Consider the following 14531-nt stretch of genomic DNA (forward strand, 5'->3'; position numbering starts at 1 on the left):
AGAACTACAACTCAAATGTGTATTTTCACTTATAATAAAGAGCTTCTCAATTCCTGGAACATTATAGTGGCCAGTGAGGATTTTATAGGTTTCAACGAGATTTCCTTTTAATCGCCTACTTCCTATATCAGCAAGGTTCCTGATCGACCTGATTATTTTCGTGGCTTTTCTTTGAATCCTTTCAAGCATACTAATAAACTTTATGACATTTACATTTTCTTACGTCATAAATAAGGAATAAATTTACGGGGATTTCAACAATTGACAATAAAGTTATTACGATGTAGAACATTATATGAATGCTGTTTAGGCAGTCATTAACGAGCATTCTACTAATATTTTTATTGAGTGAGCTCAGCCGGCTAACCGAGGTCAGCACTCCCTTTTAAAACAATGTAATATTGTTAATCTAGTTGCACTTTGTTTAAGTGCTTTTTACCTGTATGTGCATACTTAAAACGTTCATAATGTCCCAGCGCAATTAGTAATTTAATTACAGCAGGTAATTGATCTGTTCGGCGCTTAAAACATTTTCTAACTGCGATGCAGTTGCAGGAGTGACTCCATTTGAAGTAGAGTAGAGGTTTAGAGACGCATAAGGGACGCGGATTAGGGACGCAACACATTGAGAAAATGCTCTCAACACAAAGGGTATCTCTACTCACTACACCAACTTTGTACATGCTTATTTCAATAATAAATTACCGAGAGAACTTTTCTCCTAGGTGTCAGCAAAAATTCAACAATTACTTAACACGCTGAAACGACCAAAACGTCGTCCATTGCCGGAGTTTTATGAAGATGACGACATTGAATTGGAGATTGCAGCAAATCCTAAGGATCCGAATGCACCCAAACCAGAAGGAGGCACTATGACCCCAGCTGTTGGCGACCAACTGGTCGTCCCTGCAGGTCTTCCTAGAAATTTAGAAGCGGCACTTCAAAGATACGGCACCGCGTCATTTAAAGCTAACGTCGCCACCGTACTCGACCCAAACGGAAAACTTAGCAATTCTCTAACATACGGTGAGTAGATCTTATCTTTTAAGAACGGGTCTTGCTCTGTTCCGTTGACACCTTACCCGCGATAACCTGATTTATCAACTCAGTCAACCAAGTCAACAAACAATTTAATTTACGACTAGATTTCTAGTTGTGAATATTTAATTAAAATTAATAATAATAAGACATATTTTTTTAATGTTTAAAACGAACAATATCAAAGCTTTACGTATATTAAATTTTGTTTAATTTATTCAACCATCAAGACTACATTTTAATGATTTACATTAAACATTCGAATTTTACTGTAAAAACGGTAGCAAATACCGATATATGCATTTTTGTATGTATTTTTGACTTATTGAAACTGTAGTATTGCGGTTCCTCCAGGTGTAAAAGGTTGATCCAGTTGATCTTAATCCACGTATTTTCTTAACAGGAAAGCTTCTCAGCCGTTCATTAAAAATAGCATATGCTTTGCTTAACAAGACGTTTACATCTAAGTCGACTAGTGGCGGACCCCTAACGGGAGACAACAATATTAAACCTGGAGACCGAGTGGCGTTAGTGTACCCAAATAATGACCCCATAAACTTCATGTGCGCGTTCTATGGGTGTCTTCAAGCGGGGGTCGTACCCGTCCCCATCGAAGTACCCCTCACCCGAAGAGACGCGGGGTTGCAACAAGTTGGATTTTTACTTGGCTCATGTGGAATTCAATATGCTCTGACCTCAGATGCGTGCCTAAAAGGTGAGTAATACCTTGTTCAGTAAGTAACATCGACTCACGATCTTTTGTGCGTACAACTTACTATACCTACTTCCCTCGCCTCGGTTCTGTGAAGTATGTAATTATTTTAGTATAATTTTTTTTCTTGTCAAATGGTTTCTTGTCAATTGTAGCTCATTTATTAGGTACTTGCCTTGCTTGGGGTTGCCTGGAAAATTTACGCGTGATATTGTTCACATATATAATACCGTTTCTACATACAAAATAATACTATAGTAATATTATCTTAAATATTACTAATCATATTTAAAATATATTGAACAGATAACTGTGAATACTTAACATTTTCAGTCATATTGTTACTTTACTTTACTATTGAACGGGATTTCAATAGACGTAAAAATATCAGGCATTTCTATCTTCACAAACCAACGGAAATACGCTATAAATTCTAAGAAAATCTTATCTTGGATAAAGCGGATCTTATAATTGAGAAAGCTATTGCTATCTCGTTTTGTTGAAGATGTCATAAAACTCGAGACTTCCTGCTAAAAGCTAATATAATAATGTATAAAGTTCTATGTTTATTTTTAAATACAATATTAAAAGAGTCTTAAGAATCTTCTGAAGCCTTCTGTGACTTCACACTAATAGCATTTTCTTTCTATTGGCTCAACGAATATTTGCACGTACAATTCGTATTATGTAGTATAATACCGGTCCTGAGTCAGACATAGAAGTCTATATATAGATACATTGGACCCAAGAGTTGAATGCTTATTAAAATAAATGATTTTAAATAAAATTCCGGAAATATTGCTAGAAATGCGTTACTCTTTGCAATTTATTGACTAAATTGTTGTCATGAACATTTTTTAAATGTTTCCTGTAACCACTCGGAAAACAATGTATTGGACGATTAGATTCCCGTTGTGGATTCCGTTTCAATATGCGGCAGGTATCAAAATGTCCAGTATTTGTACAATCACTCGATTTGAAATGAAAATAGTTTGGTCGACGTCGCTCAACCAGTTAATTCCACACAATTGTTTTAATAATCTCGGAGAATCCAAGAACTGCGAAATGTTATTAAGTGAAATCCTGACATATAATTTTATAAATTAATGTTAGTCTTACGGTTGTATACTATTCCAATGTTATCGAATGTTCGCTTGTTTCTTTTCTTACAGTGTTATAGTAAAACTCTTGAACGCTTTCAAGAACTTTATAAAAAACAATTTTAGGTATTTCTTACTTAGTAAACTTTAACCATACAAAGCTTCATGTTATTGTACCGAAGTGAAAGTAATAAATTTTGCAAAAGTTTTTAACTCAACTTTTAAAAGGTATCACTTATTTATACGCCTGTTTACATTTCTGAAATCTCATATTAATATTATATTACAAATTAGGTCTGCCAAAGACTTCGTCTGGTGACGTTGTTTCATTCCGCGGTTGGCCCTCCCTCCACTGGGTGTCGACTGAGAAGCTCCCCCGTCCCCCTCGCGATTGGATTCCCCCTCCGCGACCCGCTGAAGACACCCCCGCACATATTGAACATACATCAGCAGTTGATGGCTCTGCAATGGGAGTTATTGTGACACGGTAAGATGTTTCTTATAATAGCCCATTGATATGTATATGACTGGTTAATTGCAAATTAAATTAGACACACAGTTGATACTAGGTTTGACTAAGACTGAATAAAATCATAAAATCTGTTTCAGGGTTCCGTTTTGTTTCAAATTAAAATATATCAGTTAAGACTAAAATCGCAATATTTTATTTAAATTCGAATGTTTGTTTTGTGTAACGTTTTTCAGTTTATACAAATTGTACATGGTGTAGATTGAATTAGCTTAGAAATTAATGCACACGATAAGATGTTTATTTTGGGCGGATTCCAAGGAAGTTTTTTCGGGACTTAATGATTCTAATGAAGTACGTTACTAACCTTCTTGGGTCATATTACTGAATCAGTGATTTTTTTTTTATTTTAATGTGTACCTCAAGATCTAATAATTTATTTAACCGCAATATCTTGTGAGTATCTACTTATATAAACCACAAACATATACAAATTACCTACATATCATATATCATGTACTACCTATATATAAAAATGTATTGCTGTTGTCTCGCTAAAACTCGAGAATAGCTACCCCGATTTCGCTAATAATGATCTTGTAATATTCGTGGAACTCCAACGAATTTAAATACTGGAGTAACATAAATAATAAGTAAAGAAAAATACTTAAAACGACAAACGAATTTTCCAATAAAAATTAAATTAATATCTTTAGTCTTTTTATAAATAAAATTTGTCACCGGGTATATTATTACATATATTTATGTTGATGCCCTAAAAAAAAATTTTTCAATCCATATCAACAATCAGTTTTTAAATTGCATTAAGTTTTGACACGAATATTGGTGATACGAAGTTTACCTGGTGAATGGGTAATGAATAAACTGTTAATTACTTTATGCCACCGTAGAAGATAAGTAACGCAGACTTCGCTCATACTTAGATGTCCCACGACGTAATACTATCGTAGTGCAGTTAAATCGAGTGTAACTAAGTCGAATGCCGATCGCTGAATCCCTTTATAGTCTTACTGAATTGATAACGAGCGTAAAATCGTTTTGCTATTTAGACCAGGGTCGATAATTTATGATCTGAGAAAAAAAGTCAAATGCAAAGTTGTAAATAATAAAAGCTTTTGTATTTATACTTTTTTCACATAACCTCAAAATTCAAAAAACAAATTTGTTTGTTTGTTTTTTTTCTATAAAAAAAAATCCTCGATATTAGTGAAAACTTACCTTTTTAAGAAGTATTCGTAAATATACATTTTTAAATTATTTTATTGTGAATTAATCTCCATAATTTTCAATCGAAAATTCACTCGTCAACTACTATAGTAAATCTTCTCTACAACTACTTTCCAATTGTATAACTTTCTATTGTCATATGTGTTTAAAATAAGAATAAACGCGTGTCCATTTTTAAGTCTAAATTCAGGTCAGCCTAAAATACTTTATTGCGCAAACAGAGGAGGCACAAAGGTTTAATGAGTGCGACGCATTCGTAAGCGAATATTACTTATTTGTAAATAGTGTTGATTTACACTGCATTTTGTTTTATTTATTTCATTTATAACCTTTATTTCGTTTACATTCAAACTAGACTTTCATTTTCCAATATTTCCAGATTATAGAGCAATATAATATAATGTTATAATGTAATTACTGTTTAGAAATTAACTCTTAAATTAATCAAACTTAAATTATGCTACAAATTTTCAAAGCAGTGATCAGCCCTGGAACTCGAATAATTTGCTGGATATTTTATTCCTCCCGGTTATACACCATAGTGAAGAGTATTATAATACTCCTTAAACTCGCTTGTAAAGCAGATCAGTGTATTCACTGAGAGAACCACTGATTTAAAATGATAAATCGGCTTTTACGTATTCGTTATATATCAGTCCTTCATAGTCTTAATATTCGTACTAAGGACTTTTTATTCGTAGGGCTTCGATGTTGGGGCACTGCAGGATGTTATCTGTCGCCTGCAACTACACGGAAGGTGAACACATGGTGTGTGTATTGGACTTCAAGCGTGAAACTGGCTTATGGCATGCCGTACTTGCAAGTGTCCTTAATGGCATGCATGTAATATTCATACCGTATGCCCTCATGAAAGTCAGCCCTGCGTCATGGATGCATATGATCACAAAGTACAGGTGGGTCCTAGATCATTTATGAAGCCTTTATCCGTAACAAACAAAAATGCCTCTAGCGATGACGTTTCATAAATCTCAACCGTACTTACAAAATTATATTAATTGTGAAAACTGACTCTTTTTCATATGGAAGTCGATCTCTTAAAAATATATATATATATAATCTGAATTAGAATTAAGCAAATGCCAGAACCTCGCATAGGTTGAGCCTTTACTAATAAAATACATGTAAATGCTGGGTCTGGAGGAAACACAAAAATTTCATTGTACGAACCAGGGGACGATTGAATACATTGAACTCACTGATGGGAGCTTCGACTCTTTTAATATCAAACTTTTTACAATTTTATTATTATTGCGTTAAGATTCTATTTGAAGTAATTTTGTGTACGTCAAGTAAATTCGACATCGCCACGATCATTAAGACCACATTATAGTCGAGATAGAAACTAGATTTCTGAGACAAAAAGTGTCGTCTATATTTATGCACGGATGCCATACATTTCTCGTAGGTTACTAGCATTGCGAAAATTAATTTAAAGACTGGTAGCCTCGTTTAGTATACTAATTTGAATCTTGCTAAAAATTACAAATTTAAATAAAAGGGCCATAACGTAATCATAGAATACAACGGCTAAGGACTAGTTGGCTTGAAGTTTACCTTTAAACGTTTTCCTTGATTTTTCAAATATAATATTATTTGCTATGTGCTATAACTTAGCAAAGAAATTTTCAAATGTACCTCGTTTTTATATGTAGATTTTAATAAATTATTAGAAATAAATACAATGACTATTTCAACGTAATAATTTTTCATTTTGTGCTTAAGTTGTGAAAAATAAGCAAAACAACTTTCGTATTGTTATTAACTTAGTAGTAACATAAACGTAATGCTCTTAAACTAATTTTCTATAACAGGGCATCAGTGGCCATAGTCAAGTCTCGGGATCTGCATTGGGGCCTTCTCGCGACCCGAGACCACAAAGAGATCTCACTCAGTTCACTTCGATTCCTTCTTGTCGCCGATGGAGCAAACCCGTGGTCGCTGTCTTCTTGCGATCAATTCCTATCAATATTTCAGAGCAAAGGTAATACACTATCTATACATAAATCCTAAGTTCGATTGACGGCCTAGTCAATGGCGTATTCAGTTTGGGCCATAAATCCCACATAAACACGCAAAGAAATGAGTATGTTTTGTTATATATTCAATCTTTTATATATAAAGTATTGTTAATGTACATAAGTTTGTATATCTTTATTTAATTTTTTTTTATGATTATAAACGTTTATATTTATTTAACTATAGGAAAAAAATTCCATAAATCCACTTGTGCGCGTACAAATTCCTAGCTGAGTATTTAGTAGCTTTTGAACTAAGAAATATCTTATGAATTTTACTTCGAAAGGAATCTAAAGAACCAGACTCGATGACTGTTTCATTCATAAATATATGAGGGCGTTGAATTAATTTGACTAAAATAGTACATTCAAATTATATATTCATTATTTAAAATCTCTATTCACTCAATAGAAGAAATTATATGCATCAAAATGTGTAGGAAGAAATAGGTACACACGATGGAAGTCTTATAAAAATCTTATGAAAAGAATTTATTCCTGCTTGCGTAATAACATTTCCTGTTATGCTTGGAGACGGGGAATACTTACATATACTTCGGAAAATAAATTATTGGAAATCGAATGAAAACGTATAGCATTTTCTAGTTCACAAATAATACAATACATATTTTATTGTTAAATTCACTTTAAGTGCACTGAACATGGTAATAATATAACTAGGTCATAAATTAGCTCGATTCTAAATTGTGACTAGAAGAAGCAAATCGTTTCAAGTGTGCCTATTATAATGAAGGTTTCCCTGAATTACATGCTTCCATTGTGAGATTATGATAACGTGATAATCACGGGAACAACTATGTTAACTTTAGATAATACTTTCCGACGAAGCAATCACACCCTCATATTTTTCGAAGTCGTCTCTAAAATAGTATAGTGCTTGAGCACTTTTTTCTTGATAAATAGTTTAATTAGCAGCATTTAGAACTTTCCAAATGGATTTTAATTTAAATTACATCTTATGATCAATATTCCTCCAAAGAACAAAGGTTTTTATACGCAACAAAACCAAAAATAACGTGCTGCGATGTTTCAGGCGAAAATTAAATTTGCATGGAGTGATGTCATCATTCGTTTCTAGCTTCGTGATTAATTGTATTACTGTGATGGTCACCGCTAAGTGTGTACTTGCAACTATAAATTATTCCTATTTTTAAATACAGAGAAACCATTTCAAACCGTTCTATTATGGAATCAGGCTTTTCATATACAAATTATAGGTAATTGCATACATCAATCATATATGCCCTCCAAAAGTGAATCTAACGAGGACATCAATAGGTCGATCACGGATAATAATTTTTCACTAACATTACTATGATGCGTATGATTACATGCCTAGTATTGCCTTATTCAGTTGAAAATGTTGCATTAAAACAACATAGTTAAAGGAAGTACACGTTAACAATATACAGAACTTTAATAGAGGAAGAAGCTTAAGTTAAAATAATACGTCACAACGTCTTACAATTCTTTGCAGATAACCGATTTTTGCATCTCTTTTTGATATATTATTTTTATGTTCGGTGTTATGCCGCTATTGCCCAATCTAATCATATCCGTACCGTAGTGTTTAAGAGCGTGTTAGATTTATAATTGTATAGTATGCACAAAAGTATGATCACCTCCGAGCCTTTAAAACACAGAGGCTGGAATTCTCCCAATGCATGTTTTCAAAGTTACGGGACGTCAAACAACGTGGAATTGTTACAAAAATGTGTATGTTGTTTGCTTGGGGCAGGTGTTCGAGGAGACGCAATATGTCCGTGCGCTTGCAGTAGCGAATCTATGTCTGTGTGCATCCGCCGTGCGGGACGCGGTGGATCCTCTGCTGGTCGTGGTGTCCTCTCGATGTCTGGACTTTCTTACGGCGTGGTCAGAGTAGATGCTGAGAACTCGCTGACGTCTCTCACTTTGCAGGATTGCGGACAGGTTATGCCGTCATGTAAGTGAACACTAACATATATTTGTTTTTAAACAGTTTATTTTAAATATATTTTTTTCAGTATCCATTTTTATCCAGTAACTTGAGGGATTTCGTTTTATACAATATTAAGTATTCCTAGATGGTACCTTGTCCAAACAAATTCCATCGCATTGTATATAAATAATAGCTGTTGTTTATATAAATAAAAGATATTTTAAACTAAATATTTTGTTCAGGTGTCATAGTGGTAGTAAAAATGGAAGGCCCAGCGTATCTCTGCAAGACGGACGAAGTTGGGGAGATATGCGTATTATCTGGGGCCACTGGGTCTGGATATTGGGGTCTTCCGGGCCTCACTAACACCGTGTTTCGGGTGCGCCCATTAGATGCTGACGGAGATGCAATTGGCGAAGAACATTATGTAAGAAGCGGTCTACTTGGATTCCTTGGACCTGGAGGTAACAATGTTCTTTCACAATTCTACACGTATCACCTTGCTGGTATTTCGAAGTTTGCTTTACGCTTATTTCCTTTCTAATGTTGTTTCAAATTACTAAACCCCCCGTCTTGTACTTAACCCGCTAATTCGTTAACTGTATTACTTACTTATGTACTGTATCAAGGTAAGCTTTGTCTTGTTTGTTTATTTAGAATGTTAATGAACAAGAATTTAGTGGAATAATAAATTCTAGCATTCGTGTAGATAGGCTGGGCTTATCACTTTTAAAATATCAATGAAATATACTAAAACCTTAGTTTTATTTTACTTATTGTATAAGAATAATAATAATATTTTTTTTTCTCCCATATAAACTTATTGTATACAGTTTTATTTTATATTATTAACCACCACGCACCAAACCTTGACAATGCATATGTCGTATGATTTCTCAAACATTTTTAAAATTTTATAAACATTATTTCAGGCTTGGTCTTCGTATGTGGATCAAGGGACGGATTAATGACTGTTACGGGTCGTAAGCACAATATGGACGATATTATTGCCACTGTCCTTGCGGTTGAGCCCATGAAGTTTATTTACCGAGGTCGAATTGCAGTGTTCTCAGTTAGAGTTCTGCGAGATGAGAGAATCTGTATAGTCGCTGAACAGCGCCCGGATTGCGGCGAAGAAGAGGTATTTTAGTTTGACAAACCTCCTTTATATACTGAAATTCCCCCCTCGATTGCTTGTTGTGCTGATCAACAAACGGGCAGTGACAGTCTATTTTTAGTATAAGTCTACACTAAGGTTTATACTTTATTAATAAAATTTTCAGTCATTCCAATGGATGTCTCGTGTTCTACAAGCCGTTGACTCAATTCACCAAGTAGGCATATACTGCCTGGCTCTAGTACAACCGAACTATTTGCCTAAAACGCCTTTGGGTGGTATACATCTGAGCGAATGTAAGCGTCGGTTCCTCGAAGGAACTCTTCATCCCGCCAATGTACTGATGTGTCCACATACATGCGTCACCAACCTACCGAAACCCCGTGAAATACATTCAGGTAAGTTTATTTATACTATCACGCCTTTTTCCTGATACTTGTACTCTGGTACCTTCTGGATTTGTATTTAACCCAACCGGATTTTACCATCCACGGCTGCCTTCCAAACAAACTAAACATTCAATTGTGATTACTTCTATGGCCAGTGATTTAATATTTCTTAAACCGTGGTTCAATTTAAAAGCGTTACACAGTGTCATTAGATCGAACAATAGGTCAAATTAAGTAATAAAAAAGTAAATATATTTTTTATATAAAATACAGTGCTCCGGGGTGTATTTAAACAGAACGAAAGTACAAACATGCATCGTTTCTATATGAAAATAGGTGTATGGATTTTTTTTTAAAGAAATATGAGAATAATGAAATCAAAGAAGTTTAGGTCAATTAAAAACAAAATAAAAAAATCGGGAAGCTTCATGCCTCAAGCTTAAATTAATTGGTGCCCTTTGTTTTATTATGTCCATTGTCACAATTTTCTACCTATAATGTAAATTAAATACCATTACTTTCGTTACAGACGTCGGCCCCGCCTCAGTAATAGTGGGTAATCTTGTTCAAGGCAATCGCCTCGCGTCCGCTCAAGGGCGTGATATGGGATATTCCGATGATTCTGATGCTGCACGAAAGGTAAAGCCGGTGTTTTTGGTTATATATTATAAACGTTTATATTATCTGTGAGAATACTGATTTATATATTTTTTTTCAGTATCAATTCATATCACAAATCTTAAGATGGCGCGCGCAAAGCACCTCCGACCATGTCATATTCACCCTACTAAACTCGAAAGGTGCAGCTACAAAAGTTCTAACGTGCGCTGAACTCCACAAGAAAGCCGAGAGAATTGGCAATTTACTTTTAGAAAAAGGACGCGTTAATACTGGCGATCACGTGGCACTGATATTCCCACCGGGGCTTGATCTCATTTGTGCATTTTACGGTTGTCTCTACGTTGGAGCAGTTCCAGTGACTATTCGCCCCCCACACCCTCAAAATCTTCACACCACACTGCCAACAGTTCGAATGATCGTCGACGTCAGCAAAGCCACACTAGTCCTTTCCAATCAATCTGTGATAAAATTATTGCGCTCTAAAGAAGCAAGCAATGTAATTGATAGCAAAGCGTGGCCTATCACTCTCGATACAGACGATATGCCTAAGAAGAAGTTGCCCATTTTGTACCGAGCGCCAACAGCGGAAATGCTGGCTTACTTGGATTTCAGCGTTTCGACTACGGGAATGTTGGCAGGAATCAAAATGTCGCATGCGGCTGTTACATCCCTTTGTCGCTCAATGAAAATAGCGTGCGAGTTATACCCTTCCCGTCATATAGCTCTTTGCCTTGATCCGTACTGTGGTCTCGGATTTGCCCTCTGGTGCCTCAGCAGCATTTATTCAGGACACCATTCAATTCTCATACCTCCGTCTGAAGTCGAGATCAATCCAGCTCTATGGCTCAGCGCTGTGTCACAATACAAAGTGCGGGACACATTTTGTTCTTATGGGGTGATGGAGTTATGCACCAAAGGGCTCGGAAGTTCCGTAAATCAACTGAAAGCGAAAGGTATAAATTTGGGATGTGTCAGAACATGTGTGGTGGTTGCAGAAGAGCGACCGAGGATCAACTTGACAAACTCTTTCTCTAAACTGTTCTCGGCTTTAGGCCTTAGTCCAAGAGCTGTTTCGACGTCGTTTGGTTGCCGAGTGAATATTGCTATATGTCTACAAGGCGCGTCTAGTCCGGAACCATCCACCGTCTATGTAGATCTGCGAGCTTTAAGAAATGACCGGGTCTCGCTGGTCGAGCGTGGCAGCCCACATTCCTTGTGTCTCATGGAATCTGGAAAACTGCTGCCCGGTGTAAAAGTGATCACGGCCAATCCTGAGACAAAGGGTCAATGCGGGGACTCTCATTTGGGAGAGATTTGGGTTCAGTCTCCGCACAATGCAAGTGGTTATTTCACGATTTACGGTGATGAGAGCGACTACGCTGATCACTTTAGTGCGCAGTTGGTAACAGGCAACACGGGTGAAGTGTACGCTAGAACCGGCTATTTGGGCTTTTTGCGGAGAACTGAAATAACTACAACCGGAACTGGGGATGATATGTCTATGATATCACGTGATAGCGACACCGAGTCGCTGGCATCAGCTTGCGGCAGCATGAGTGGTTTGATGAATGACTCTCATGACACACATGATGCTGTTTTCGTCGTCGGAGCACTTGACGAAACTATAATGCTCAGAGGTATGCGGTATCATCCCATCGATATAGAGAATTCAGTGATGAGATGCCATAAGAAAATCGCTGAATGGTAAGTATTTGATACTATTTTTATATACCATTTAAGCGTTTTATGTATACATTAGACAGATTCAAAATTTTAAATTTTTTTATTTTTATTTTGAGTAAATGTACGTAAAAAGCTTCTTTGTTAGACAATAAAAAACCTAAAAAATTAGGGTTTCCTATTTAAAATACATTGAAAAAATAACTTTTACTTTATTTTCAACAGGTTTTTTTTATTGTTTAATATAGAAGTTTTTTTAGATAAATTTATAAAAAAAAAATATTTTAAATCAGTCTAATATACATACTATTATTTTATAATATACATATAATATTAAATGAATGGTATTTTTCAGTGCCGTATTCACGTGGACGAATCTTCTGGTCGTCGTCGTAGAACTGGATGGCAACGACAGCGAAGCTCTAAACTTAGTGCCTCTCGTTACCAACACAGTGCTGGAAGAGCATCACTTGATCGTTGGCGTCGTGGTTGTAGTGGATCCAGGAGTAGTCCCCATTAACTCACGCGGTGAGAAACAACGCATGCACCTCCGCGACGGATTCCTTTCGGACCAAATCGACGCCATTTATATCGCATATAATATGTAATATTTACCAAAGCACGGCATACACAACACGACACTCTCGAATTGAGCAATTTTCTCACTGCAAGTGATAAAATGTCAATTGTTTGTGTATCCTTGCTCAATTAGGCCATACGATTCGAAGAATGGAGTCCCATCGGTTAATTAGTCTGCATAGCTGATATACAATGTGTTTAGCTTTATATACTCATTAAGATTCTGTGTATTTTCAATGCTTTTTTATTATTTTAGATTAGTTTATGCAGTGTAAGTGTAATCAGCACATCGTTGTGAAATTTATAATACTTTTAAAAATTTACCCTTTACAAGGCACGCTATAGTCATTTAATATTTGTTTAGATTCGGAAATAGACATCTTAAAAACGTAAATTTTTTTCAACAGCGCTAAGAATTAAATTTAATCTGATATTGACACAAGACTGATGAAAGTCTGAATACTATTTGTTTAATGTTAATTTAAGATTCATTATGATTTGTGCCGCATATTCCGAAACTCTTCGAAATTTATTTATGCGCAAATTTTCAGAAATATTTCTTGTGTTAGCATACGATAGGGACACTGAAATTTCGTTTGTACACAATTATATTGTTGTGATTATTGTGAAACAAGTAATTTTTTTAAATGTTAGAAGATAAATGTATTACTACCGATAAATAATATATTTTAGATTAAGCGACTTATTATTGTGTAAACTGCATTTAATGTTTTATGTTATTGTTTATTTTATATGAATATACCTTTAGACAATAAATTCATTAAGAATGGATTTCGATTGGCGAAAGAAAACAAGTTTATTTAAGCACTTATAGCGCAAATGCAATGTTATATCGTAGTTTTTCAGTTCTATGTAGATAAATTCATTTTAAGTATTAATGTCGAAAGTTCGAAATTTACCTCAAATTTACTGGTAATCAATGTTTTGATTTAAATAGTCATATGTTTATTAAATTTTTGGTACCAACCAAAAATGATTGTCTTATGTAACTACTCATATACGTAGTGTTGAATTTAAATATTTTGTATAAGAACTTGAGGCAATTTTGGTTTTATTTTGCATATAAAAACTTGTGCCAACATTTCAATATGTCACTTGATTTCAATATAGCATTTGTTTTGTAAATTTTTGATTTTAACATTGATTAAATATTTATGATATATTTTCACAACCAACTTAATAGAAGTAGTTTTTTCTTTTATTATAGTGACTGGTTGATAGTAGTTAGAATTGGGGAAAGTGTTATTTTCAGTAGTCCATTCCATATATTTTTTGTGTAGCAAATTAATATTGATAATATAATATAAATATTTCTTTTTAAATCTATTATATTTTACTGATTATTTATTGCTAAATTGTACATATGATTTTGTTATTTAATTTTATGTTAAATGATTCTTAGAATAATACATATTATTTTATGGAGTCTGGAGTAAAGTAAAAATCTTTTTTTTATATTTCAATTCATTTAAACATAATATGTATTATCCTCAATAAATTTAAACTATAGTCATTTTATTATGTAAGTATACCTAAAAGTAGTTAATTATAATGACTCAAGTTATTGAACAAAATGTCTTAA

General features: G+C 34.5%; 1 protein-coding gene across 5 annotated transcripts in view; it reads left to right on the forward strand.

Annotated features, from left to right (window-relative positions):
* The window catches only part of LOC110999195 (disco-interacting protein 2), a 36495-nt gene extending 22186 nt beyond the window's left edge, over positions 1-14309 (forward strand). For all 5 annotated transcript variants that reach the window (XM_022268139.2, XM_022268147.2, XM_022268155.2 and 2 more), the window contains 12 exons: positions 726-1026; positions 1442-1753; positions 3145-3337; positions 5269-5481; positions 6400-6569; positions 8363-8566; positions 8785-9006; positions 9475-9683; positions 9826-10057; positions 10578-10687; positions 10767-12373; positions 12705-14309. In XM_022268139.2, coding sequence (XP_022123831.1) covers positions 726-1026; positions 1442-1753; positions 3145-3337; positions 5269-5481; positions 6400-6569; positions 8363-8566; positions 8785-9006; positions 9475-9683; positions 9826-10057; positions 10578-10687; positions 10767-12373; positions 12705-12957 — 4026 coding nt within the window. In that variant the 3' untranslated portion in view covers positions 12958-14309. The remainder of the gene's footprint in view (positions 1-725; positions 1027-1441; positions 1754-3144; positions 3338-5268; positions 5482-6399; positions 6570-8362; positions 8567-8784; positions 9007-9474; positions 9684-9825; positions 10058-10577; positions 10688-10766; positions 12374-12704) is intronic.
* The last annotated feature ends 222 nt before the right edge of the window (positions 14310-14531 follow it).

The sequence above is a fragment of the Pieris rapae genome, chromosome Z (assembly GCF_905147795.1).
Source record: "Pieris rapae chromosome Z, ilPieRapa1.1, whole genome shotgun sequence".
Classification (NCBI taxonomy): domain Eukaryota; kingdom Metazoa; phylum Arthropoda; class Insecta; order Lepidoptera; family Pieridae; genus Pieris; species Pieris rapae.